Source organism: Asterias rubens, chromosome 2 (genome assembly GCF_902459465.1).
Source record: "Asterias rubens chromosome 2, eAstRub1.3, whole genome shotgun sequence".
Classification (NCBI taxonomy): Eukaryota; Metazoa; Echinodermata; class Asteroidea; order Forcipulatida; family Asteriidae; genus Asterias; species Asterias rubens.
Window position 1 is genome coordinate 17,430,073 of NC_047063.1, and position 27,893 is coordinate 17,457,965.

The 27,893-nt window shown below is 37.9% G+C and overlaps 3 protein-coding genes across 4 annotated transcripts in view; 1 reads left to right on the forward strand and 2 right to left on the reverse strand.

The window, feature by feature from the left end:
• Positions 1 to 330: 330 nt before the first annotated feature.
• LOC117306011 (protein LLP homolog) lies at positions 331 to 5,183 on the reverse strand. 2 transcript variants are annotated; one of them, XM_033790872.1, is made up of 4 exons: positions 5,064 to 5,183; positions 3,938 to 4,101; positions 1,904 to 2,071; positions 331 to 1,158 (listed from the first exon to the last, which is right to left on the reverse strand). In XM_033790872.1, exons 2-4 carry the CDS (start codon positions 4,083 to 4,085, stop codon positions 977 to 979), a joined length of 498 nt encoding a protein of 165 aa, XP_033646763.1. In that variant the 5' UTR covers positions 4,086 to 4,101; positions 5,064 to 5,183; the 3' UTR covers positions 331 to 976. The 2 variants fall into 2 exon arrangements, with proteins under 2 accessions (XP_033646763.1, XP_033646758.1); XM_033790867.1 differs by having other exon boundaries at positions 3,938 to 4,107; positions 5,064 to 5,181.
• Positions 5,184 to 5,269: 86 nt separating this feature from the next.
• Positions 5,270 to 12,167, forward strand: LOC117306000 (mitochondrial mRNA pseudouridine synthase Rpusd3-like). Its single transcript, XM_033790855.1, has 8 exons — positions 5,270 to 5,774; positions 6,228 to 6,369; positions 6,500 to 6,607; positions 7,426 to 7,460; positions 8,428 to 8,477; positions 8,969 to 9,101; positions 10,145 to 10,284; positions 11,752 to 12,167. Exons 1-8 carry the CDS (start codon positions 5,480 to 5,482, stop codon positions 11,956 to 11,958), a joined length of 1,110 nt encoding a protein of 369 aa, XP_033646746.1. The 5' UTR covers positions 5,270 to 5,479; the 3' UTR covers positions 11,959 to 12,167.
• A 3,323-nt stretch (positions 12,168 to 15,490) lies between these two features.
• LOC117306030 (guanine nucleotide-binding protein G(i) subunit alpha) overlaps positions 15,491 to 27,893 on the reverse strand; it is a 47,420-nt gene continuing 35,017 nt past the window's right edge. Inside the window, exons 5-9 of the mRNA XM_033790875.1 lie at positions 24,352 to 24,480; positions 23,662 to 23,791; positions 23,053 to 23,206; positions 21,038 to 21,266; positions 15,491 to 19,038 (exon numbers count right to left, since the gene is read on the reverse strand). Of these exons, the coding sequence (XP_033646766.1) occupies positions 21,076 to 21,266; positions 23,053 to 23,206; positions 23,662 to 23,791; positions 24,352 to 24,480 (604 nt within the window). The 3' untranslated portion in view covers positions 15,491 to 19,038; positions 21,038 to 21,075. The remainder of the gene's footprint in view (positions 19,039 to 21,037; positions 21,267 to 23,052; positions 23,207 to 23,661; positions 23,792 to 24,351; positions 24,481 to 27,893) is intronic.

A 27,893-nucleotide genomic window follows, 5' to 3' on the forward strand; every position in this document is an offset into this window, starting at 1 on the left:
ACGGTCAGTAACATTACAGTTGTTCACGTCAATTTAGCCAAGCCTACATGGAGCCCAAGCTGAGTTCTTAGTTGGCAAAATTGGGTTCATACCTTGTCAACAACTTAAATAAATTGATTTTATATGTAAGCTATAACTTCGTGGAACGAAAGTTGTGACACAAATTTAATTTGTTGGTGTCATGTCCATGTCTGCATGGAATTGCCCATAATTATGCATTCTATAACAAATGGTTTCAAACGTTTTCCTAGCCAGCCCAACTCGCCTGATCCAAGGCAATGTGTGCTTTTAAGATGAGTGAGACAAATGAAATCAAAACACAAGACAAACTAATTTTCCATCCTGTTTAGTTTATTGCGCTTCTACAGAGCATAAACAATCAATTATCTGTACAATAAAGATATTAAAGAATGACGTAATCACATTGACTCCAGACCTAGTCTTGATTGGCTCCGAGGGACTATAGGAGGCAACTCTACAAATTTGGTTCACTTTGATCCAGATGATTGTTTGATACTGTTATCTCTTCTTCAATAATTTGTGCTATTGGCAACTATGTAACAAAACTAACATCTGTAATGAAGACCATCCTAAACCATGAACTAGAGTGAAGACCCTTAAATCATTCCATCAACAGTAGTTCTGATCCGACTCCTTTACGAAACTCTGTCTTTTGTTTCACTAAAAGCTGAACAATTGTAATTCATGATATTGAATATTTGCGCAACAATTTACACGTTTTGTTGTGGATCAAGATTGAACCATTTTTCATTTCATTTTATTCGAAAATTGAAACATTCCTCTTCGTATTCCCTTCAGAGGTCTTTAAAACTTTGAGCCACGGTGAGTCGAATGGATCCAAAGGTTTCATCATTTACCAGTGAGTCACATAGAAATGAGCCGCTGGTATTCAATGAGTTAAACAAAAAAATACTCAACAAAAAATGTTTAAATAAAAAAAAAAACATAAAAGTACTCAAAACGTTTTGCCAGATCCGGCTCGTTTGAGTTTGTGCTTGTTCAGTCTTCCTTTCCGTTTGATTTTCTTGATTTTCCGATGGCTCATCCAGATGGGGTAGTTGCCGTGCTCATTCTTGAGACCCTTTCCCTTCTTCTTGTCCTCGCCGTCTGTCTCCATGGATTCTAGCTGCTCAGCATCTGTTGGAGAGAGAGAGTACATCAGTGCACAATTTCATAGCATTGCTTTACGGAAAGCAAATTTTCATGCCAACTGTAGCAGAAAGATTAAATTAAGCATAAGTTTACTTCACAGGTCAGCAAGAAAACTAGGTGGCCATCTTAAGCATTCACCATGGATTTGTATTCTTACGTCATTTGTTTTCACACAGTAAGCCCCAGAAGGTTAGCATGCCCTTTCCTGTGCTTATGGTTAACAGCGCTATGAAATAGAAACAGGGGCATTTCAAACCAAACTCTGTGCAGGTTTTCATTTCAAAGTGCTCCTAACAGTAACTGAAGGCACACAAAAAAGACAGGCAAACCTGCATAAAAATGAATGACTTAACAATGCAAATCCATGGTGAACTGGATGTTTGTCTAAAGCGCAGTGGTCTAAATGAAATGGCGCAATATAAAAACCCATTGTATATTGTATTGTGAACGGGTAAGCTTAGCTGGCTAAATTTCTTGCTAACCAGTAAAATACGCTTACACTGGTCCCCATAATAATAATAATAGTAATAATAATAATAATAATAATAACAATAATTTATTGAACTTATATTGCACTCTCTCCAGGACCAGCCTATTTGAGACCGCATAACAAAAACACAATTCCAGTTAAAAAAAATTAAAATTATGAAAGTTAATCCATCCACAAAACAAATGCGTAAATTACAGCAAAAAATAAAAGGGTAAAAAACAAAATCCAAGGTGAATTTACCCAATTTGTTTTCCTCTTCGTTCTCATTGTTCTCATCAACCATAGCATCTTCGGCTGCTTCACCGGTTCCCTTGATCTTGTCTCTGTCCGGTACGTATCTCAAGTCGTATTTCGTTCCTGATGCTTGATTGACACCTGGTTTGGTGATCAGCTCTCTGAGATCCTCAACTACCATGAAAATAACAGACCAAAGGTGTCATGCTTGTGCTACAATAAAAGTCACTGTTTATTCAATATACAGGGTTCGAATTTAGGAGGAAAACCTACAAGGCCACTGGGCTTGTTGCTAAAAATGTTTACTGTACCAGAATTTCTTTTACAATCTTGTAAAAGAAATTCTGGTCTTGACCAGAATCAAAATGAGAAACAAATTCCAGGACAACCCAGGAGAGTTTAACATGCATTGAACAGTTTCTATTTGAACAAGCACAAAGATAAACAAAGAGAACATTAGTCAGTATTAATATCAATAAAGGGTCTGGGTACTTTTTACACAATGTCCACAGATTTACATTCAACTTAAACAGTTTGAAGGTAACGATAGTACCCTTAAAATATTACTTGCTGAGGTGCTGACAGTTTTTGAGAAAGAGTAAAACAATGTCACAAACATTATTTTAGTCTCAGTTTTAGCATGTAAGAACGTTTTAACCAGTTATGGTATTTCACCATAGCATACCGCAACTGGTTAATTTGTTTTTATATGCAAAATAATTTCCGTCTCACTGACAGACTGAGACTAAAATATCAGACTCAAAAGTCAACATTTGAACATAATTTTACTGGCCCAACACTTTAATCACTGGCCTTGGGCCTACGGTCCTGAATTTACATTAATATCATTATTGTTATTATTATTTCGGCCAAGATTTAAACAGTTAGTACAAGATACAATATTACCGAAAAAATATAACTGTATAAGAAACAACGAATGTAAACTTTAAATACATGTGACATCTAGAACAATTGTAAACCAATGATGGAATTGAAACATAACACTGACAAATCAAAGCAAGACAACTATTCTCTATTTTGTTAGCAAAAGCCAATTCTGTAATGTTCCTTTAAGAAAAACCTATTTGAGTTTAAAAATCGACCTAAAAATAATGTACAAATGAGGAAATGGGTGGCTAATGCATACAGCCCACGGCCTCTCTCTCTCACCACACTCACGACACTGTGGCCCCAGGTTTGATTCCCAGCCAAAGGCCATATGTGAGTAGGGTAATTGTGTGCCTTCGTTCTCTAATGTGCCACACCGACAATGTTTTTTTTCTGCAGGCTCTCTGGGTTTCTTCACTTCAGAATTATCAAACACTTTGATCTCTGGCTGAGCTCCGTTAAAGGCAGTGGACACTATTGGTAATTACTCAAAATAATTATTAGCATTAAAATAGCGAGTAATGGGGAGAGGTTGTTAGTATAAAACATTGTGAGAAATGGCTCTCTCTGATGTAATGAAGTTTTCGAGAAAGAAGTAATTTTCCACGAATTTTATTTTGAGACGTCAGATTTAGAATTTGAAGTTGCGAAATCAAATTTTCACAGGTTTGTTATTTTATGCATACGTTGAGATACTAGCCCTGTGGGCTACCTTGAAAATGTAGTTAATTTTGACCCCTGCACCAACTGGGAAGGCTAGTCTTTGACAATTACCAAAAGTGTCCAGTGTCTTTAATGACCCAAACTGTCAAAGAAACCCTCCAAGGCATGATATTTGTTTCTTGGAAAAAAATAGGAACACTTCATAGAGTACAAGGACTCCTTACATGTACATATTTTTCAGGCTATTTATTCCAAGGGCAAACAAAATCAGGGAAGTCAGATTAAAGTAGGAAGAATGCCATGTCTGGCATGCCTGGGGCTAAAATGCATTGTAGCCGTGTCCTTCGTAGTTCAGCTTCTTAGCTGCGAGTAAGGACGATTAGCCTCCCTAAGAATCATCAATTATATATCATTTTGTATGCAGGAAAAAGATAATATTTGAGAAAAAAAGAAATTGTAGGAAGTCTCCAAATCATAGCAATAACTTACATTTATAGACTTTCTTAATTACGTCTTCTTCCTCTGGTTTTAGGAGACCAAGAATCTTCTTCAAGCGTTTTGTTTCCCTCGGTCCGTTCCTGGCCCTCTTGATGGCCCGGAGCTTCTTCATGCGTTTACTGCGGATACTCTTCGCCATCTTGGTTTAGGTTTTACTGTTCCTTTAAAAAAATTATAAAATTAAGCAATTTGTCACACTGTCTTGTAACACCCCTTTCACAGAATGGTTTAGTCAAACTCGGCCTCGGCAATTCGTCAATCCATTAGGCTGGTACCTGTGGTTCAGCGCTTCGTGACCCAAAAATAGTGTTGAACATATCGAGAAGTCAAAAAACATACTGTGACAGGTTCAAAGATCCACCTGGGAAATTTGTGACTGTTTCGCTCCTGGATCTGGTAAGTTTTTGTCCTTTTTCTTCAAAATATTTTCTCAATGGTGTTATGAAAGGATTTATTAGACATTGAGGATTAAGTTTGTGTTCCTAGAATTTGTGTCATGATTTTAGAAAGTGGTAAAAATGGAGCAAATCTGTTGACTAGCTGTCGAAATTGTACGTGTTGGACCAAATTTGCCGTTCAAGCATGACTCGTAACCCTCCAGCCTTGCGGCCGTCGGGAGGAGGGTTATGTTATCGCAACTACATAATATTAGAAAGTTACATTATTTTAGGCACAACCAGCAGTATAGCCACAAAAGCACAATCTAGACTTGAGGGAGGGGGGGGGGGGCAGGGGGGCATTGTTGTGAATGTTGAAAAGTAAATTACATAATTTTTATTTCTACCTCAATGATCATTTCATAACAGTTGAAAAAGTGATGGCGCCATACGGAAAATGTTCAAACTAATTTACACTGTGTATAAGCAAAAAGAGCAATTCATAAAAACACATACAAAATTTGCAAAACGTATTTACGTTGTGCATGCAAATTGCAATACAAAACCCTTGTCCGGAAATTGGACAACAACACTAAAACTAATTAATAGTTTAAAGTATTTTTATTGAAGTCAATAATACCGTCATTTAAATACACGGTCTGGTTCATGGTAATATTAAGTGCATAAATTCATACCAAATAAAGAAAACTACGGTAATAAAGCTTATTAAAATCACTTACCAAAAACAAAGTCTTGAAAACGGCAAATCTTTACACGTGCAAACCGTACCGTGTGTAAACCCATAGAGTAAGGAAAGCTGAGGTAGAAGCTGAGGTAGAAACCTCGTCCCCGTGATTTACTTTATTTCCAACTCTCCGACCGGCAACCCTCGTACTACTCGACTCACCCTGCAGACGAGGTTGATAAATGGGTACACGTGCACCGATGTTGTTCTCTGGTACCCTGTGTTCTAATACGCAACTAGTATAATAAATAGTGCAATTATTTGCGGTGCCAGACTAAAGTTCAGTAGTTAAATGCCTATATCACTCACTGATTGCATGACAAAGTTCATCTCGCCACAACTTATTAGAAAGTTACATTCTTTTACATAACAATTATATTTTTTGTGCAGTGACTCAAATAGTTGAATAATATGCAAACTTTACGACGCGTTATTTGTAAACTTTGTGCCTCCTCTTCTGTTTCTACACAAAGAATACGTCAGTTGAGCTCTGTGCAAGAAATTACAGAACATTCTTTGGCTGAGGTCGAGGATGAGGAGGAGACAGGCAACCATGGCAACAAGAAGAAGAAGAAAATGCAAAGAAACCGGTTACTGCAGCGACCTGATGAAAGCATCTTTGCCTCTCATGGGTTCCCGCAGTTTGAGAATATGACAAAAGATGAATTTGCAAAACACATTGCAGACAGCCGGGTGTACAATCATGGTAATTTATTTATGGATCTCCCATCCCAGTTTTGATTGGTATTGAATTTTGAAAAAAAGGAATCTAGCGCCTCAGTCACTGGGTCTACATGTACACTAATGTCCAAGTTTTATGTTTATAACTTTATACTGCGCCGTGTGTACTGACAATACTACACGGTTTGTTGTGTTAATCGTGCCGGGATCTGTGATCGTGCATTTTTAAATTGTTTGTCTGGCAGTGACAGCCGTCAGCCAGGTGTTTTGAGCAAAAGTTATGTCATTAGTGTGGGAGTGCTATTTCAACTCGGACATTTTCATAGGGCTATAGACATCAGTAAGACCGTAAAATCTCACCGCAGAACTGTGTGAGCTACATTCTACTTGTATTTTTACAGATAATTTGTACAAAAAAAGGTGACATTTACTTTCAATGTTAATAACCTTGTTCAATATTTCCCTGATTTACAAACAGATGGGGTCATCGGATTAAACAAACCAGCTGGTATCCATGTGACGGGAACCAGTGAGAATCAAATGAACATCGTTGGGGTAATTCCGGAGGTCATGGAAGCTGTTGGTAAACCAGCAGGAGAGATTGCCAAAGCAGCTGACAGGTAGTAAACAAAACAAATATATTTTTGACCTAAATCTTTGTTAAACTCTAAAATGGGATTGATTACTTGTTTCCTTTGAAAATTTCTTGACAACATTGAACTTCTTTTCTTCTTTTTCTCAACTCTGCAGAGAATCTTCAGGTTTGATTCTGCTCGGCGAGACTAAAGAGGTTGCAAGAAAAATCAACGATGCATTCATCAATGCTAGGAAGAGAAACCAGATGGTCAGAAAATATTGGTGAGTAAGGGGAGAAAATATCAATCCTAACCCTCCTACTCTTGGTACCATTTTCAGCGAAGTGACCAAGCGTTTGAAACTATTTAACTATAAATGGGTTATGTAATATGCATTCACCACATTCAAAACCAAAGGGATCATATTGAATGGCCTGACAGTAGGAGGGTTAACTGTGTTCTGTGTTGTTGCAGAAGCCACAGTGGATTTTGCTGAATGATTAAGTAGTAGGAGGGTTGACTGTGTATTAATATGCATTGATATAGCATGTAATACTTTCATTGCTTATTGGTTGATTTTTGTACAGCAGTGTCATGAGCGTCGCTTGCGGCGGATACATGTACCAGCGCTTTAAAAGTTTCCATTTGATAAAGAATCTACCATTCACACCACAGTGGATGAGATTGATTGGTCAGACGGTAGGAGGGTTAATATTTTGTGATGGCCTTGAGGATGGCTGAGACAAAGAGCTTTTATGTAAAATGATGCACAAACATGTACCAAGTTAATAGCAAACACTTTGGACATAAACAACAACTTGGCTCAGTGGTATTCCCTGCCATTCAACGCTGTAGTCCCCGGTTGCAATCCCACCACAGACCAGGGCCTTATATCTGGATTAGGTTTTCAGTCCCTACCTGACTGTTTTCCTTATTAGGTTTTTTTGTACCACTAAAACTGAGCATTTCTTCTTGTTTCCTTTTCGTCCTGTTATTAAACTAATTGTTGGATGTGTACTAAAATAATCAAAAAATTACTTTACCAATCAGAATTAACAAGATGTTTGTAAATAGTATTTACCTTATTGTTTTTCCCCTCAGGACTGTAGCTCTCGGCATACCAACACCTGCAGAAGGTATGTCAGCCTTTATTGTTTGGGTTTCTATATTGAGTACTTGTTTCACCCCGTTCTTTACAGGGCCCTGCACACGAGGCAAATTTTAAAGGAAACTTGGAGGCAACCAACAACAGTGCATACTACAAGACCACTTTTGTAGCACATGAGTAACTTTCAAACAATGTCTTACAATTCCCAAGAAAACTATGTGAACATTCAAACGTGAATGGATTCTCTTCTTTGAGATTGCCTGGAACTGGTTGCCTGTAAATTGCATTGTGTGACTTGGCCCTTGTGGGAAAGCCGTTAGATGTTTGTCGTGCTGACTCTCTCCATACATCTTCCCACACTGGTGACAATTCTGCAAGACTGGGGCTCCTGTGAGACTACTCCTTTGGCCCCATTAAATGTGGCAGTATTTGGGAGCCTCTTGCAATAGCAGTCTCCCCAGACAGTATCGCGATAATTGCAGGATAGCTGTTACCGTATGTCCACATTGTCCAAGTTCCATATGCGGTTGTGTATCCTGGGGTGAGTTTGACTTCATTACCAAAATGGTAACCGAGCTCACAACTCAGTTATCGTTCAGTCTGAACAGCAGAACCGACGACCAGCAACCGAAACAGTTTGTTGGTTACCGCCACCAAAACGCACCCCTGTTGCAGGAGAGGAATTTAATTCCTACCATTAGGCCTTTTCTGAATTGAAAATATGCCTGGTTCGACCACCCTCAATTTCACTCATTATGACCACAGAGGCCATGGCCTTGGCATTGGTGCCCCTTCAAATGTTTTCCATTGAGGTTTGCCGATGGAGGTGCCCCTTGCAAAATGAAAATGGCCTTGCCCTTTTAAAGTTTAAATTCTAGGCCTGGGAAAAGTTATATGGGATAAAAATATTTTCTGTCGAGTGAAGGTTTTTTGAGGTTGGGAACTTTTTTGTTGTTTCACCACACTACATTGTTGTCCCTTTTATCCCATCATAGGAACTATCAATATTCCAATTGGTCCGGAGCAAATTGGCAATCAGACATTGGTGAGTGTGAACCTTTTTTATTTTTTTTGGATCAAATTCCAGAGTCCTATTTCCTAGAGCTGCTTTAGCAGAAAAATATTGCTTAAAAATGTCCTTAAAGGAACATCACAGAATTGGTTTTTGCTAACAAAACAGTTGCTGGCAGTGTAAGCACTTTTTTTGACGTAATCCACCATATACATAAACGGACAAACCTATAGAAAGTTTGAGATCGATCGACCATCTGGGTCACGAGAAAATAGTTTTAAAAAACGATGAAACATCTTGCATGACATCAAAAGAATAAAACGCTCACTGAGCGATTAACTCCAAACGGGAAATAAGTTTTATTTATTTCTCATCAAATGACATTTCAGGCAAAAATATTTCAAGGGATGAGTTGTATGTACTATCATCATCATTAGACCGTGTTAGTTTTATGTAAATCTGTGGTCTTAGACAAGTTTTTTTCTTCAATTCTGTAATAATAAGAGAAACCTTTCCTTTCTCAGATGGTGCCCAAAATGGACCCATCAATGGGTAGCTTTGATCGGAAGGAGACGCTTCGATGTAAGACAGACTATAAAGTGCTATCAGCCAATCATCATCTCAACTGCTCCCTCATTGAACTTCAACCTCTTAAATGTGAGTTTTTTGTTCTTAAAGGCAGTGGACACTATTGGTAATTACTCCAAATAATTATTAGCATAAAAACTTACTTGGTAACAAGCAATGAAGAGCTGTTGATAGTATAAAACATTGTGAGAAATGGCTCCCTCTGAAGTACCGTAGTTTTCCACGAATTTGATTTCGAGACCTCATAATTAGATTTTTAGGTCTTGAAATCAAGCATCAGAAAGCACACAACTTTATGTGACAAGGGTGTATTTTCTTTCATTATTATCTCGCAACTCGACGACCAATTTAGTTCAAATTTTTCAAGCTCGTTATTTTATGCTTATGTTGGGAAACACCAAGTGAGAAGACTGGTCTTTGACAATTACCTACAGTGTCCGGTGTCTTTAAAGCATGCAGACAACACGTGTAACTGTCCAGTATGGACTGAGCAAGTCTTGTGCGAATTGAAAACTAGAAAACTACTCGAATTAAGACTATATTTTCTTTCGAAATCAATATTCGTTTTAAACTCTATTTATACAAAGTTCTTGAAGATAAACATACACAAAGCAAATTGTTTTATAAATACAATGTAAATTTTGTGTACGTTCAATGAGATCTTTTAGTTAACAATGAAATATAGTTCAAACGTGGGATGAAGAAGTTAAATTTGTATAACCTTTTGCCAATCATGCCCGAATATATGAAAGGAGTTTGCCTCAGGTTTTTTGCGCAAGAGCACCTTGTAACCTGTTCATTTAGCTTTATGCATAGGTCTCATTATTCAAAATTAGCTCTTTCTTGTCATGGAAAAATTAGCCCTTTGAAATGCTCCTTGAAGAAGTGCTGTGCAGGGAATTAATTCAGACTAAGCATGGTTTGCCATCAATGAATGCCAATATTGAGTAGCAAATGAAGATTTTTGAGTAGCAAGCGGTACACTTTGTGTGGTATTTTGCAATGATATACAAAGGGAAATTTTTCACCGCTCTGTAAGTGTTATTTGTTGTTACTGCTAAACCATTCATTCAATTGAACAATTCTTTCTGGCTATGTTTCTCTGAGTTTAGTGCAGAAACATCAGTTGCAAGTCCACCTCATCAGCAAACTTTGCAGCATTCTTGGTGATCGGACCTACTCCAATCATATTCAACACGTCCTTGGTGTGCGTCTGCTTGTCGATCCCCATCATGTTACCATGGGAACACAGGTGAGTTGATGGCAACAATCGCAGGCTTATTTAATAGAGCCACTTAACAGCATACACGTTTGTTTTTATACTTGAGCGAAAAATATTACTTAAAGGCAGTGGACACTATTGATAAATAACCAAAATAATTATTAGCATAAAACCTTACTTGGTAACGAGTAATGGGGAGTGGTTGATAGTATAAAACATAGTGAGTAACGGCTCCCTCTGAAGTGACGTAGTTTTCAAGAAAGAAGTAATTTTCCTGGAATTTGATTTTGAGACCTCAGAATTAGATTTTGGGGTCTCGCAATCAAGCATCTGAAAGCACACTACTTCGTGTGACAAGGGTGTTCTTTCTTTCATAGTTATCTGGCAACTTCGACAACCAATTGAGCTCAAATTTTCACAGGTTTGTTGTTTTATGCATATGTTGAGATACATCAAGTGAGAAGACTGGTCTTTGACAATTACCAATAGTGTCCAGTGTCTTTAAAGGGAAGGTAATCTTTCATAAACATTCCACTTCAAAGGAATGTAGTTATGTGAAAAGATATCAGTTTTTATGGCCCAAAATTTAAAACCTAGAGGCGTAACGATCTCTGATTGTGTTTTCCTATTAGGGATTATTCTTTCTGCGTGGACGGACACATTCACTCTAGATTTTGGGTGATATCTCAAAAACCAGAAATCAATGTTTCAATTAGTTTTATTGTATACATCTACATTTCTATAGGATTAAAACAATCAAACGGTTCTAAAAACCTAGGGTATACTTTGCCTTTAAAGGCAGTGGACACTATTGGTAATTACTCAAAACAGTTATTAGCATAACATCTTTTTTTGTACCGGGTAATGGGGTGAGGTTAATAGTATAAAACATTGTGAGAAACGGCTCCCTCTGAAGTGATGTAGTTTTCGAGAAAGAGGACATTTTTCGAGACCTCAGAATTAGATTTTGAGGTCGTGAAATCAAGCATCTGAAAGCACACAACTTCAAGTGACAAGGGTATTTTTTCTTTCATTATTATCTCGCAACTTCGACGACCGATCGAGCTCAGATTTTCACAGGTTTGTTATTTTATGCATATGCTGAGATACACAAAGTGAGAAGACTGGTCTTTGACAGTTACCAATAGTGTACAGTGTCTTTGAGGCCTAAGCCAATTAATACTATGTCATTTGTCTGTTGCTGGGTGTGGCTGGCTCCCAGCTATTTTTTGCTTAGCTGGTAAATTGTTAAGCAACTCTTAATGAAAGTTGATTTGCTAAAATAGCTCTCTGTCATGATACTTCAAGGTCTTCAAGGTCTGTACATGTAAGTGCAGAATTTCGCAGTGAGCAGGATGAGGCACTTTTTTTCACTCATACAAGATTTAGTCTATAGAATTGCGATTATGTCAGTTCAGTTAAATTTTTGTGTGCTTGTTTGGTAAAAAAAAAAATGTTTTCTGTTTTGTTATAAGATAAAATTTTAATTGTTTGCAGGATATACCTGACCCCATCAAGACTGTGCTCCACTTGAGAACGTGGCACATGTCACGGTTACCATTGTTTCTCCACTGGTACCAGGCAACCCTTCCAAAGTGGACTCAAACAAAAGACTTGATCATTACCGCTCCGCCCCCGCCTTATTTCATGGAAGCTTTACAACGTCTGGACTTGTGCAACCAAACATTGGAGGACGGATGTTGATACCTCCGGCGGACGAAACAAAGGAAAACAACCTCAACCTAGGGCCAAGTTCAGGCAAGAACTATCGCTGACTGAAGTTCAACTAAGCTAGCCCAAACTCTGTTTAGTGGACAGTAGTTGGACTTTGCTAGCAGACGATTTTGATTCAGGGGTTCGATTCCCACCCGAGTAATATGCCTGTGATGTTTTTTCACCGGATTCGGGGAAGTACTGAGTATACAGTGCCAACAAAATCGGTGTATAAGTAAAAACCAAAATTAATATTCTTTATCCCTGATGCTAATTTAACATCTATTATAATTGTTGTGGTACCCGCTGCCAAAACATAGGATTCGAACCGCCTCTAGCTGCCGGGCAATCTCGATAGTCTGTAGTTGGTATGACACTGCTCTGGAGTTGCAGAGGTCGTGGGTTCAAATTCCACCCGAGTAATATGCCTGTGATATTTTTTCACAGGATTCCTAGAAAGTACCGAGTATAAACAGTGCAAACACATCAGTGTATGGGTAAAAAATAAAAAAAAGAATATTTTGAACCAGCCTTCATGTACTATGGCCATGGCACCATCGGTGGTTATCAATAGCTGTTTTCATAGCACAGTGCAGAGTGGACCAGTTATCAGAAAATGATAACATACGTTGAGTCGCCGGTTTGCGTTGACATGACATGAGCATGCTCTATGTATGACGCTAAACAACCATTGGTTAACCATCGGTCTCACAAACTTAACTCTAGCCTGTGATTTGTTCTGCGCTTACGATCACCATTCTCCGCTTACTGTGCACGCTTGGAATTTATGCGCTAGCTGTGTTAGTTAACAACGGATGCCTAGTAATGAGGTGTACGCATGAGCACAAGCAAAAATTCCCTGCTAAACCCTTAAATACCCTTGACGAAAGTGCAGAGTTCCCTGCTTCTGTAAGCACCGAATCTACGCAGAGCCATGAAATTGGGCTTAGTTTGTTGCAATTTAGAGGACCTGTATTTCTTCTTAAAGGCAGTGGACACTATTGGCGATTACTCAAAATAATTATTAGCATTAAACCTTACTTGGTAACGAGTAATGGGGAGAGGTTGATAGTATAACACATTGTGAGAAACGGCTCCCTCTGAAGTGCCATAGTTTTCGAGAAAGAAGTAATTTTCCACGAATTTGAGTTCAAGACCTCAAGTTTAGAACTTGAGGTCTCGAAATCAACCATTTAAACGCACACAACTTCGTGTGACAAGGGGGTTTTCTTCTTTCATTGTTATCTCGCAACTTTGATGACTCAAATTTTCACAGGTTAGTTATTTTATGCATATGTTGAGATACACCCACTGTGAAGGCTAGTCTTTGACAATTACCAATAGTGTCCACTGCCTTTAAATGATATCATTCAGAAAGTAAAGGGTTTTATCCAAGATCCCTTCCCGACGGAATACCAGTCACAAATTATACATGTGTCCTTGTTCTGGTGAGCATCATTTTGTTTTGGTTAGAAGCTTAAGAAGCTATACGAAATTTGGCCCTGGTCTGGTTATGAGAGGGGGGGGGGCTGTTATATTATGGTACCAAACTCTAATACATATGTTTAGACTCTGTGTGTCTGAACAGTACTAAAGTTAGACCGAGTTCAACCCACAACAGATAGACCGTCCAGCGAGGGGGTTTATCTTTAGACCGTTTCGGGTTTATCTTTTAACACCGTGTGTGGACAGAATAAAAAAAAGACCACATCCGGTTTAACTCACAACAGACGACCCATTGACCTCCGTAATCATTATGTGAACACACGGTGACCAATGAACAGGACAATAAACGGGATATTAGAGTAATGGGGTCGCGTTTGCTTTGACCTCTTAAAACCAAAGATAAACCGTATCGGGTGTAACTCAACTTTTTACGAACACCTCGAAAGTTGAACCGGTTCGTGTCTAACTTAGTACGCTGTCTGAACATACACTTTAAAGACAACATTAACACACCAAGGTAATAAAAAGACACGGAGAGAGAGAGCAAATGTTTGTATGTGGTACAATTGTATTTTGAAATTGTACTACGGCTACACTGGTTTTGTTCACAAAATTGACAACAATACACTCCCTAAACAGACTATAAAACGGACATTGTATAATGATCATCATCGTATACTATTAAGGTAAGGGTTTCTTTATACAGCGACAATCTTTATAAAGAGATTTTGTTTGTATATAAAGAGGTCTTTTTGTTATAACGAGAGCCACTGTAAAAAAATGATCAAGTACACATGTATGAAGAAGTTAGACAAGCAATAAATCTGGGCTACAAATCCATTGTGTGAGTCTCTAAATCTTAATCAGGACAGCTGATTCAGCCAATGAAAACCTGTCATTTGAGTAACAGGATTAGTCATATGTGTTAACCCTCCTACTATTTGACTCTTTAATATCATCCGACTGGTTTTTGAATGAAGACGGTTGGCCTGTAGTATGATATCATGTGGCGAGTGCTTTGAAAATCCTACCGTCTGACCATCCAATATCACCAATCGCAGTTTAGAATGATAAACTACGCTAGCTTGCATCAACACAACACACAAACAGCTCTGTTTATCTGGGCCCAATTTCATGGCTCCCCTTACCGTAAGCCCAGAATCGGCGCTTTTGGAAGCAGGGAATTCTGTGCTTACAGCAAGTGTATTTCACGCGTTGGCAGAATTTTGGCATGTGCGCGTGCGTACTCCACATTACTAGGTATTCTAAGGTTACAAGGCTAGCGCAGAAATTCGGCGCTGGCATGTCAAGCGGGGAATTGTGATCGTAAGCGCAGAATTCGGCGGTAAGCAGAGCCATGAAATTGGGCCCTGTTCTGTGCACTTCCGGGGGGAGAGTTCTAGGGATAGTTGTGCAGCTCGTAGTTAGTAGGAGGGTTGAACAGTTCTCAGAAATCCACATAGATCAATTTTATACAGTGCTCATTGGAGTACTACAGTTGGACGAATTACTCAGTAGAACGAGTTAACAGCAGTGAGTGGTTTATACACAGGAGTGTCCTAATCAGAAATGCCCAACTTAATGCTAACAAAGCACCACAGTCCTCTTTTATAGGGTGGGGTTTGGTTTTGACTTTTTTTTTGGTCAATGGTTTACTTGTCGGAACAAGGAAAAACTCTCACAAACTTGTTCCCCAGCTTTTTCATTAACTCTTAAAATTAATTTAGTTACGACAAATCTATTTTACTTTTTTTCATGTACTGGAGCTCTTTTACATTTAAAGTCAGAACACAGTTATCGCCTTACACATAAAAACATCTGAAATAAAATGTTAAATTAGCTATAATTATATGTTCTCTTTCGTTTGTGTATCTGTGTGTGTGAATTTCTAAATCTATAATTTATACACTGTAATGATTCAAGCAATGGTGAAAGGTCACAGCTACACAGTGCTCTAGCCCTAAAAAGCTCTGTATCATCATGAACTGTAGAGGGCGCCCTTGAAACACATGGACCAGAACTGTGTATTGAGAGAGTTGCAACATAGAGGGACCAGTTATCTTTGGTCACGTGGTGCTGGATGCCATTTTGTCTCCAAATGCAGCACAAACCAATGGGCAGACTAGTCTGGCACCCTGTGTTAGCCCATGCATTTCTTGGGAACAAAATTGCTTCTAATCGCAAATAGTTGTAACTCCCAATATACAGCTCATGGACCACACACATCCTTCCTTAAAATGACACTCTGTACTGGAGTGTGCATATATTCATTTTTCCCGAAGAATTCAAATTCTTCCTTTTTCAATAAAAGCAAGGGCTGTAATTTCTAACTACCTCTTCTTCGTTAGCCAGTGATGTACACAGAGCAAGTTATGGGGCAGACTTCAACCAGACTTTAGCCAGAAATTGTGCTGAAGAACGAGTGAATATAGCAAAACATACAAGCTAACCAGCAAGGTTCTACTTCTAGGCGCATTGTTTCTTCTTCATCTTCAACAAACCAAAATTCAAAACTGTAGTCTGTTTATACTGACATTTGTAACAACATCAGCTGCCTATTAGAATCGGATATATTCAAGTTCTTACACACAACAACCAACCTGTGCTAAGAACCAAAAATATACGATACACACTCTACTTTGTTTTCTAGCCGTGTCAAATATGGATATATTTTATACACGATACCTTGCATAATACTTTTTTAAGCATGAATTTTTCCTTTTAAAAACAGTTTTTAGCTTGATAATAATATTACAAGTCCTGAATTCTCATCCTATAAAAGAGTAAATTGAGACCACATTTATTTTTAAAAGTCTTATTTGATATTTCACATCGATAGAATGTCATTTAAACGGTGTAATCCTGCAATAAGAGATCAGTGCTGCTGCTTTTCTTTTTATCTTTTTTTTAATCTACTAATTCTTGCACATACATAACGGGTAATAGATTAATAACAACGCTAAGACATAAAGAGAATTGTCTTCAATTATCAATATAAATGACAAAACATTTACATATGAGTGGGATAATTTTTGAATGTACATCTTATTTTTTCTTTAATATTATCTATATTAAAAAAAATTATTTGTTAACCGTCATCTTTTCAACCAGACAGTTCTGGGCCCAATTTCATAAAGCTGCTTAAGCACAAGAAAGATGCTAAGCACAACAAAATTATGCTTACCAAAATGAGATTACCGGAAATGTCACATGTACAAATTATTACTGGTATCCTGCTCATTTCTGCCGAGTAGAAAATTGTTAGGCTACATTTCCTGTTTAAATGTATTCTGTTTTTAGTAAGCTCAATGAAATTGGGCCCCCTTAGGGATCAGACATTATGCAGTAAACGATACACACACAATTTTTTTTTAATACAACGGTTACCGCACACAAATCAAGAGGGGAGTACAATCTATCCATACCATTATGTCAAATAAAGTGTTGCGTTTATAAGAGTGATTGTTGTTTGTTTTCTTATTGTAAACATATTGAATCCACTTTTTGTTTAGCTGTACTCTGTCAATACGACTTGGCAAATTTATGATGAAAAACCCAAAACAAATAATAAGAATAATAATATACAATAATTTTGAAGATGAAATTTCAGCAAGATTTTCCAACCTGAACTACAGTAACAGCTAAATACATTACATTGAAATTGAAGTTCCCTGGTAATATTTTTTTTCAATTTTTGATTTTTTTTTTCCTTCTTTCTTTTCAAAATATTGACATCATCTACTGAGAAATTGGTTCTTGAGTTGGGGTTTCTGTTCCTATGAAGTAAGTGGATATATACATATAGTATACATATATACCTACTATCTCAAAATAGTTTGTTTTGTTTTATTAGTGTGTTTGGGGGGGGGGGGGGATATTTGCTTATCGATACATATACATCGGTACCAGTAAGGGGAGACGATAGGCACTCATACTTAACATTTAATACTTTATATAATAATACACAAATTTCAGGATTTTTTTTTTCTTTTTTTTTTCGTACACAGTGCAAATTTTTTAATATATATATTTTTTCTTTTTAGTCAAAGAAATAATATGTAGGATTAATTTTTGTTCACGATATGCACACACACATTGTGGCTGTCAGTAAAAAAGACTATTGAGAGGGGGGGGGGGTTGCTAAAACACGAGTGTCACGAGCTGTTTGGGACAAAGAATCATCCGAAACAATGTCTATACAAAGCACTGTTCAGAAGAAAAAAAATATATCATAATAATATTAATCATAATTATTTACCAGAAACCACCATTGGAGATTTCCGCAGTCACGGTCACCAGACAAATGCCGGGAGATTTTTAAATGTTTATCCACTATACACTGAAATTTATTTAAAGCAAGAAGTTGCAAAACAGGTAAAACTTTTTTTCTTGGGTATCAATGTGCCTTCAATTCATTTCTTACAACATTTTGTCTCCTTTAGAGTGATTTTTATTTTTTTATTTTTAATCTAAAAGGTGTAGTTTATATTAATAACATAACTTTGTATACATGTTTAGCAAAAAAACCCATATTATTATCCAAATGTCATTGTCTTGTTCCGCTACACAAATAACCCAAACATTTTTGACAAATTCTTTCATAATTTTGACTGCAACAACTGGCCAAAATTTCTATCATACTTGAGATTCAGTTTGTAAAAACTATTGTTCCATTTCGCATATTTCCGACAAACAACCCTCATAGACAAATTGCTCTAAATTGTTTTTGAATTTGGCTCTTACAAACTGCTTCTATAGACGGAAAAAGGCAACAAGATATGGTAACAATTGAATTCTTTTTAATTTAAGAAACTAAAACCAATTCTGGCTTTTTAACCTCGCACTTTCTCTCTCGCACTCGACGATTCTGCCACAGAATCAACAATTTTTAACAATTCAGAAACAACCTTCTTAATTTTTGTTTTAATACCAGCTGACTTAAAAATGCTTAATATACTCTGCTTCTACGACAATATTTTTTTTTTTTTTTTTTTTAATAGGCTAAACATTTTCAACCAAACTAAGAGATCTTCATCACATGTGTCACTTTCTTTTACAATATACAAGAGTAGAAATGCAATTTCCTTTTTTTTTTTTCAAGATGGCATCAGACTTCAGGAATGAAAAAAAAACACCTCTCCGTTATGATTTTGTACATAATTCGTGCAATACAATAGCAATGAGTGAGAGAAGGTAACACCACTTTAAATGCAGTAAAACGGAAATAAAGTCCACAGATACATTATCCACTTTCAGAACTAAGATTGTGCAGTTTGTTTGTTACCATTAATTTACCCCCTTTTAATTTACTTAAAGTAATTACCTCCTTTTTTTTTCCCCTTTTTTTTTGGAGATACAAAAACCGCCAGTCCATAACTTCTCCAAAGGTTGTTCAGGTACAAGTCTACAATCAACACATGTTTTTTTTTACGCATGACAATTAGACTGGTGCCGTGGATATCCTGCAGTGAGTTTGGCTTGATCCAAGGTGGCATACTCGCTACGGCAACCGTCAGTGGCGGATGCTCGACCAAATCCACTGACCATTGAACCCGACGTTTACTTTTCCTGCTATCCAAGTAGTAGTATCTTTCTCTGGCAAGCTAGCCCCAAATGAGTTTCAATCTGGAGATGAAATAATGTAAGAAATCATTACCGAGACTGCTTGGAAAATCACAAGAGACTACCTTCCATGAACCACTGCGTTAAGGCACAAGGCCAACAACATTGGTAATTGCCAAAGACCAGCAACCCCCCTTTGTGTCAGACCAAACATTTGACTGATACAACAAACCTGTGAAATAAGAGATGTTAAATTTGCATCGAGGATAAATAATATTAAACATGTGAAACTATAGTTCAATCGTTCCCCAGAGTCATGGGTCATTCACTGTGTTTTCAAATATCTGATTTTAGACTAATATTGGTCGGCTCATTTCTCAAAAACTAGAGCATTTCAGGCAAAACTATTTCAATGGAAGTTTTCCACCATGACCATCTTTACACCATGTAAACTATGTCTAAATCTGTGAAAATTTGTACTGTCAATCTTACCAATGTGAAGTACTGGGTTGGGGACTATCGGAAAAAACAATCCCCCCCCCCCCCCACACACATGTAAATTTTCAATCTGAAAGCATACAGATTATAAACTTGGAATTTTCCATCCAATCAAATGTTTCTTTCTCTCTTTGAAAAAAACTGAGGATTTTTTAAATTTTTATTTTAAAGTTTTAATTCTGGTCTTTTACACTCATTTCTGGTCCCATAAACATTTGAGTTACAAGCCATGCCGTGTTGTGGATTTTTTTTTTCCCTGCCAAATTTGATCCCTGATAATGTGTAAAGGGATGTACAACTTTAATGGAGTACATTTAGGCCCAATACTTCACGGAGGCAACAGAGGCAATTTCCTGCATGCCCCCTGGTCATTGCCTTGGTGCCCTTGAAATGCTCCAGTAGAATTTTACAATTTCCTAATAGGGGTGCCCTTTACCAAGGAGAATATACCTTGGTGCCCTTGCCCTTTTTAAAAATGAAGCATTCAGGCCTGAGTTTATTGCTATCATCAGGCTGGTTTTAGCACTAAGCCAGTTTCAATTATTCACACCTCAACCCTCTGCATAATAAATTCATCTGTATATTTTAACGAGCAAACTCCCAGGGATAATAGTCGGGACCATTGTTTCCTTGTCTCCATTGAACAATGGATCTCAGGGTCGTCCATTGTTCGGCTAGGGACTTAATCACTCCCAAATCCACCTCGTTTAGAACTCCCGAGGCCTGCGCCCTTAATGAGTGTTGTTTGATTCAGCTTGCCTTATTATACATTCATGGTTGACGTCAAACTGACTAATGAGTCTACGTAAAGGGCAGTTGATGCAGCATCATTGTGGCAACACCCACAGAAAGAGAGAGTCTTTAAGCTTCCTCAGCTTTGGTTTTAAAATAAAATAATTGGGACCTTCTTTAATTTATTACCAGTTTGTTATTATATATACTTTCAAAGAGATTAAAGCAAAACCACTCAGCTTCTGAAATAAGCTTATTTTCAAAGTACTGGCAAAAAAGGAGAATCTCAACCCATGAAAAACTATATTGAACAAACAAAGTGCTGTGTTTTGTTAATTCCGCAGCTGTAAATGTACGTTGGCAGGATTTGTCAACCCACCACCGTTCACTACATTGACTTGGAATTGCTGCGTTAACAATGTCATGAGTTACTCTAACTATTGAAATTCAACCCCAATTATAGGAAACCTCTTACACAGCATGCAATAAGAGCACTGGAGTAGTACTGGAGAAACTTTCTTGCAATCCCAGGCCTGGAATTTCCTGCATGATTTTCCCAATTTGCAAAATAAAAATTGCTTGTCTATTTCAAAAATGAAGCTGCAGATCTAAGAGATTTGTTTCTTTTGGAGATTGCCAAGAACGAGATGACTGTAAACAACCTCTTAAAAGGCCAAGTCACACAAGGCAATTTACAGGCAACTAGTTCAAGGCAGTCCCCAAGAAGAAAATTCTGCCGGTTTTTGTCATTATTTTGTGAGGGGGATACAGAAACCAGCTAGACAAATGGCATAAAAATATTTTTTTTTAAAGGCAAAGGGACGCTACTCACAAGCTTTCATAATTCCAAGTTGAGTTTTGGCGTGATGTTTAGAAGAGACCGCAATCCTTGAGGTTGTTCTTGATGATGACATCAGTGACAGCGTCAAACACAAACTGGATGTTGTTGGTGTCTGTGGCACATGTGAAGTGGGTGTAGATCTCCTTCTGATCCTTGCGTTTGTTCAGATCCTCAAACTGCATCTGGATGTAGGCTGCTGCCTCCTCATATGTGTTGGAGCCTGGTTGGGAGGAGGGGGAGGTGGAGTAAGGGGAACAAAGAAGACAGATTTAAGCATGGCTGTTCATACTTCCTGCGAATGCGAATGCACTAGTAGCACTTGCTATAGACCTTTATCTGAAATTAAATTTGTTGATTACTTACTCAGATTTTTGGTCTTTGCTTTTTTAATTGTTTCTCTGTAAAGTGCCTTGACTGTCTTTTAGGCGGACTTTGGCGCCATATAAGTTTTTATAATTAAAATTATTTACTATTATCACGGTGTGGCCATCTTGATTTTACTCAATTCCAACTCATTGTAACCAAACAGAGGCTGGACGAAATAATAGTCTGGTTCCAGGTTTGTGCAATGAATATTAGCATTCATTACTGTTATTGGAAACAGGGAACATGACCAAGATGATGACGGCGTGATAAAGGTGTATTACGGCTAACTGAATATACATCACCATAGTGATTTCTATTGCGACATCACGTTCTTCTTAGCATTCAAGATTGACCTTAGTTCTTTGAGAAATCAAACCCTTGAGTCTTAAACACAAACGGACAAAATGTCAATATGCTAACAAAAAAATGAACATTTGTACTTATAACATGCAAGATATATAATACCAAACTCAAATAATAACATTGTACATTAAAGAGGTGCACAAGTTGAAACTATGAACAAATCAGACTAAATAGTCCTAGTACATGATTACTAAGTTACAAAAATATCCTATAGTAAATAATGCATTTTAAAAGCAACCCAAATTATCACAGATAAACAGTCGGACTATGAACCCCACATACAAGAATCAGTCCAAAGGTCAGAGTTCACAAGAGACAATACACGGATACAGAATATTGCAGTCAGATTACTGCAGGATCTTTAAAGAAGGGTGTTTGAAACGATTAATCTACAAATGTCAGGGAAATCGAAGTTTTGAATATCGAGTAACAAGTTATTCATTCCAATTACTAAGATAGCAGGTTACATCTGATTGTCAGTACAGTAGAAAATGCAAATAGCAATACAGTGGTGACACCATTCCGACGGGTAAAGTCTTGCAGTCAAGTACGTTTCAAGTGAGGAGTGCATCACTCAAGGGCCAACTCATTTGCACAAATTAAAATTTAACAACTTCATTAAAATTCATTCTCACTCTTCATATACAGTATGCAAATTGTTCCATATGAATGATGTTATAACGTGCACGCGCAACTTCCAGCCAATGAGAGAGCTAACTTTGACCTCAGTGAGGGCGCTATTTAAGCCCTAGATGTCATGTGTAAGGAGTCTTATTTTAAAGAAAACTCGGGCCTGGAATTACACAGAGGCCTTCGATCTCCGTTTCCCCTGGTCTTGCCATTGTTGCCCCTTCAGAAGTTCCTCATAGACTTTAAGATTTTCAAATGGGTGTGCCCTAGGCAAAATTTAAAAAAAGGTCTTGCCCTCTCAAAGATTAAATTTCAGGCCTGAAAACTGACTTGGTAAATAGAAATAAAGCCTTAGATGAACAAAGAGATTTTCTTTTACTCTTTCTTTTCTTTAATGCAAGTTGCCAGACACACGAGGCCTGATAAGTGTGGGTTACAATCAACTATTTTTTTCCAGGCGCCGTTGCCACCTACTCCCGGGGCTGAAACAGGGTTACCCCCTTACGGATGTAGGCTTGGGTATCATCCATCAGAAGCCTGGCAAGTAGAGCAGAAAGCACTACCTCCCAAACTTCCCAGTTGATAAAGAGAGAGAGAGAGATGGGACTTGAACTAGGGGGGGGGGGTTAGGGTGGGGAACAACTTACCAGTGTACTCTGGGAAACAGATGGTGAGTGGTGACTTGGTGATCTTCTCCTCGAAGAGATCTTTCTTGTTCAGAAAAAGGATTATGGAGGTCTCCGTGAACCACTTGTTGTTGCAGATGGAGTCAAATAGCTTCATCGATTCATGCATGCGGTTCTGAAATTATGAGAAACACAAGCAGTGAACACATGGCAGAGAGTCTGTATATGGGTCATAAACCTCAGAAGGACTGGTGTCATTTCCAGTCCCCAACTCACCCAATCACTTCCAGTGGTTTGGTTGTCAATTAAGTTAACCCCGGTTCAGACAGGTGCACCAGAGTCGCGCCAAAACCAAATAAACCAGAAGCGACTCTAGGTGAACCCAAATAAATGTTGGTTACATACAGGCGAACTTAACATACCATTAACATTGGCTCAGCTCATAACAAGATCATCCTCTGAAACCAAGTTGCTCCAGAGTCATTCCAAACGATTTGCAACAGTTGATCTTACGCCTTCAAGCGGGTCCAGTCGCTCCTAACTGTTTCAGACGTACTTAATTCAAAATTTGGTTTGGCGAGACTTTGGAGGGCTGTATGAGACAAATGTTAGCTACCAAAGAACTCTTACCATTTCCTCATCTTCAGCTAGTACCAAGTCGTATGCGCTGAGGGCCACACAGAAGATGATTGCCGTCACACCCTCAAAGCAATGGATCCACTTCTTCCTCTCAGAGCGCTGGCCTCCTACGTCAAACATTCTGTACACAAAACAACCCACATGTATTAATAATATTAACAATAATGTTCTAGTTGTTATCATTTTACAACAACCCTATCAATGCACGTCACATTAGTGCCCTGGTCACTGGGCCAATAACTTTCCTTTAATCTTTTTTTCAGCTCTCTGGGTATACAGCCCTGAGCTGCCGTGGCGCTCTGAAGGCTCTTTTATATACAATATCAATCTCTACCCTCGCAGGTACCCATTTATACCCCTGAGTGAAGAGAAGCAACTATAGGAAAGCATCGTGCTCAAGGACACAGGTTTCATGACCGGGATTCGAACCCACACTCTGATGACTAAACCACCAGAACTTAAATGCTCTAGACCACACTAACCACTTTTCCTCTTTACTTTATTTCCTGTATACCCTGGATATAGACTGCAACTCTGAAGATCAAAACTTTCTTGAAAATTGACATTGGGGAAGTCACCTAGGTCTTATTCTCTTTCATCTCATGCCTCAGTCTGTTTCAAATGATTGAAATTGGTCAGAGGGGGGAAAGTGGCTGACCAATGAAGAGAACCCAGACTTACTTAAAGTGAAGATCTTTAAAAGTGAAGTGAGTTTCCACAATACCAGTGGTCTTGACTCTCGTTCGGAGCACATCTTGTTGTGTTGGGATGTAGCCGGGTGCGGCCAATCGATCAAGCGCATTAAGGTAACTTTGACACACAAAAAGAAAAAAGAAACACAAATAGTTAGCGCTAAAACTGTTAACAGAAAGCGACAGGATGACGAACCATTGATAACCATGAAAGAATATCATTGACCCCTGACCCCGGCAGGAAGGAAGTCCTTGGCTCAGATGACATAAGCCTGTAAGGTTCACTCAGTGATACATCATAGAGCAAGGACGTTGGAGCAATGACCTTGCTCTATGGTTTACACCTTGTTAATTTATAATCAATTACGACAAGATTGAACAGTTATGCACTACCCAAACTAGTGTTTGTTTGACAGAGAGCAATAATATATTGTCTTTATGAAGCAACTCTGTGAAGTTGGGCATCTTGTGAGCATTATAAGTAAGGACCTTGCTCTATGGTTTACACCTTGTTAATTTATAATCAACTACGACAAGATTGAACAATTATGCACTACCCAATCAGTATTTGTTTGACAGAGAGCAATAATATATTGTCTTTATAAAGCAACTCTGTGTCGTTGGGCATCTTGTGAGTATTTTAAGTAGATGAACTTGTGTACGCAAATAGTGCACAGGTACATAAATGTAAATACACTTACATGAAAACATGAAGAACACTGTACTCCTATTAAATCCAATACTTGGGCAAGAATGTTCTTATAAATGTACATGTTTCACCAGTTAGCAGCCAAAGTTTCAAACAGCTTTGTATACTGTGGCTCATCAAGTTTTGGCGCTCACCATGGAATAGCAGCAAATCAGCCTGTCATTGAATTCTCAGGATATATGTACATGTACATTGTACAGGAAAATACACTTGATCTGCATAAAGTACATTCCCCCACACTTCATCCTATTGACTAACCGCTTCAATATAATGTACACAGTGCTATTTTGATTGTTTTGTTTCACATTTTTTTCAAAAATCATCCTTAAGATTAATTGCTACTGACTTTTCCCAATTAATCCATTTGATGATATTCACATTTGTACTTTGCCAATCAGATAAGCATTTAGACAAGACATGTTAAAATGGACGGATTCTGTGAACATGTACACAGTGAACACAACCTGAATCCATGCCCATAAATGTCTCTTCAAATGAATTTTCTCCTTTTATTTAAATTTGTCTTCTCCCTTTCCTCCCCTTCCAAAGGGAGACCTCCGTGTGTAGGCCTCGACACAAAGCAAGTTTCCCCAAAATGACCATAAACAAAATAACTTTTAGAGAATGTACTCAAAATAAATGCCAGAAAGTAATTAAAGGCCTGGCGTTTTGACCCTACATGTAGCAGAGTCTTTCTTGAATTTAAGAAAGAGAAAAACTCTGCTTGGGTCGAAAGGTTTGACCTCTTATTATTAACCTAACATTTGGACCCTAGCAGATTCGAGATAAGTCCTTTTGGTTGATAAGCAAATTGCAACAGCTAATTATTTTTTCTCAAAATAAATGCACACAGCACAGTGGGTGAGACCCAAACAACACACGTCATGTGTACATCCAAAGGACGGAACACACCTTCTGACCATGAACCTTTCTTTATACCCTCACACCTCTAGTCCAAATTTTCATTTTGTTTTTGTAAACTTCATCTATAAAGAAAAAGAGCAGCATGTTTACTCAACGGCTGTCGAGGCCGAATACATTGAGGATTAGAGCAACCTTGCCCGTAGACTTGTTTGCACCTTTTTGCATTTTGGCGAGAGAATTAGCTTAATATGGCCTTGCAATGACTCAAAAAACATGATTGGCTTTTAGAAATAAAATCCAATTTGCATCAAAATTTAGAAATAAAATCCAATTTGCATCAAAATTTACATCGTGTGATGGTATAATTGACCCTTGGAAAATAAATGAGGAAGTTTTTGTTAAGCACGAGGGCTGACCAACATTATGTTATGAGCAGCGAAAATCATAGATTTTGAACTTGTTCTCGAGACCAAACAGTTTCGATGGATCGTGTGTTAAAGGCAGTGGACACTATTGGTAATTATTAAAAATAATTGTTAGCATAAAAACTAACTTGGTAACAAGCAATGGAGAGCTGTTGATAGTATAAAACATTGTGAGAAACGGCTCCGAATTTGATTTCGAGACCTCAGAATTAGATTTTGAGGTTCAGAAATCAAGCATCTGAAAGCAAACAACTTCGTGTGACACTTGAGGGTGTTTTGTCTTCCATTATTATCTCGCAACTTTGACGACCAATTGAGTTAAAATTTTCACAGGTTTGTTATTTTGTGCATATTATGTTGAGATACACCAAGTGAAAAGACTGGTCTTTGACAATTTGAAATACCAATAGTGTCCAGTGTCTTTAAAATGTGCCAAATTGTTTTCAAGATGTTTTTTGTTTCTTCAACACTTAAACATGTTCCAAACTGTGTACATTTAAAATACTGCAAGGAAAGCAAAGGGTCCAAACAAATTACCGAAGTTCAACACCCAATTCATCATCATCCTCCGATTTACAACAGTTGTGAGGATTGGGCCCTGACTGATTACAACTCATTATTCCTCTGTGTTGTACAACACATGTGAGTCACACTGCAAATACGCCACCATTTGTGTCTGCGTTGTGCAACATATTTCACAAACAGATTTGCATAATGCATACTGATTACATACTTCTTGTTTAAAAAAGATTACCTCCATGTATGCCACCTTATTAAAAAGTATGATTTTCACTGAAAAACTTGCCACATTAAAAAAAAGTGATCAAAACAAAACTGATAACACAAATGAACCCTGCACTACAGGGGACCATTCTGCTCGAGTCCATGACGCACAGCACCACAGCCCAACGTTCATCATGGTTACCGGGCAACAAAAAGGACATTTCGCATATTATGCACTCAAGGCAACCTTCCGTTTCGGATACTAGCAAACAACACAATTAATACCATGGAGCAATATTAATACACATACACTTTAGTGTGTAATAGCACCTCATTCAGAGTTGACATAACTCCATTTGGTTTCCAGTAATCTAGGGTGCCATTTCCTGTTTCCACTGGATGGAATCAAGGTGTCAACCACTTTACAAAAATAAAGAATAATGTCTCTTCCTGCTTTTCATTTCAGACAAAGACCATTTCACTTTCCCAGTAGTAGCCAAGATCCACATTCGTTTCTACAAATGATTTCCTTTCCTACATGTGTGCTTCCAATGTTTATTGTATGGACTATGAGTTTTATTTCTGTAGCCAATGCTAAATGCAGTCAATAGCCCACTATGAGGTATTTCAGCTTTTACTCCACAAACCTGCTTAAAGAAACACCCTTACCTAGCCCTATATAGGACTCTTCCTCTGTACACAGATACAGAGTCCTAACTATTAAGGCCCGTTTCTGGGGCAGAAAATTTTCAAAGCTTCATAACTCAAATCTTACCTGCAACAAGCCACTAATTTCAACAGATTCACATT

What these genes read in the sequence shown, in the direction of transcription:
- LOC117306011 (XM_033790872.1), bottom strand. Translation starts at nt 4,085, where the DNA reads ATGGCGAAGAGTATCCGCAGTAAACGCATGAAGAAGCTCCGGGCCATC. An exon ending in AATTAAGAAAGTCTATAAAT is followed by an intron (nt 2,072 to 3,937) that starts GTAAGTTATTGC and finishes TTTTCATGGTAG; the next exon opens with TTGAGGATCTCAGAGAGCTG. An exon ending in CGAAGAGGAAAACAAATTGG is followed by an intron (nt 1,159 to 1,903) that starts GTAAATTCACCT and finishes TCTCTCCAACAG; the next exon opens with ATGCTGAGCAGCTAGAATCC.
- LOC117306000 (XM_033790855.1), top strand. Translation starts at nt 5,480, where the DNA reads ATGCAAACTTTACGACGCGTTATTTGTAAACTTTGTGCCTCCTCTTCT. An exon ending in ATTGCCAAAGCAGCTGACAG is followed by an intron (nt 6,370 to 6,499) that starts GTAGTAAACAAA and finishes TCAACTCTGCAG; the next exon opens with AGAATCTTCAGGTTTGATTC. An exon ending in CAGATGGTCAGAAAATATTG is followed by an intron (nt 6,608 to 7,425) that starts GTGAGTAAGGGG and finishes TTTTCCCCTCAG; the next exon opens with GACTGTAGCTCTCGGCATAC.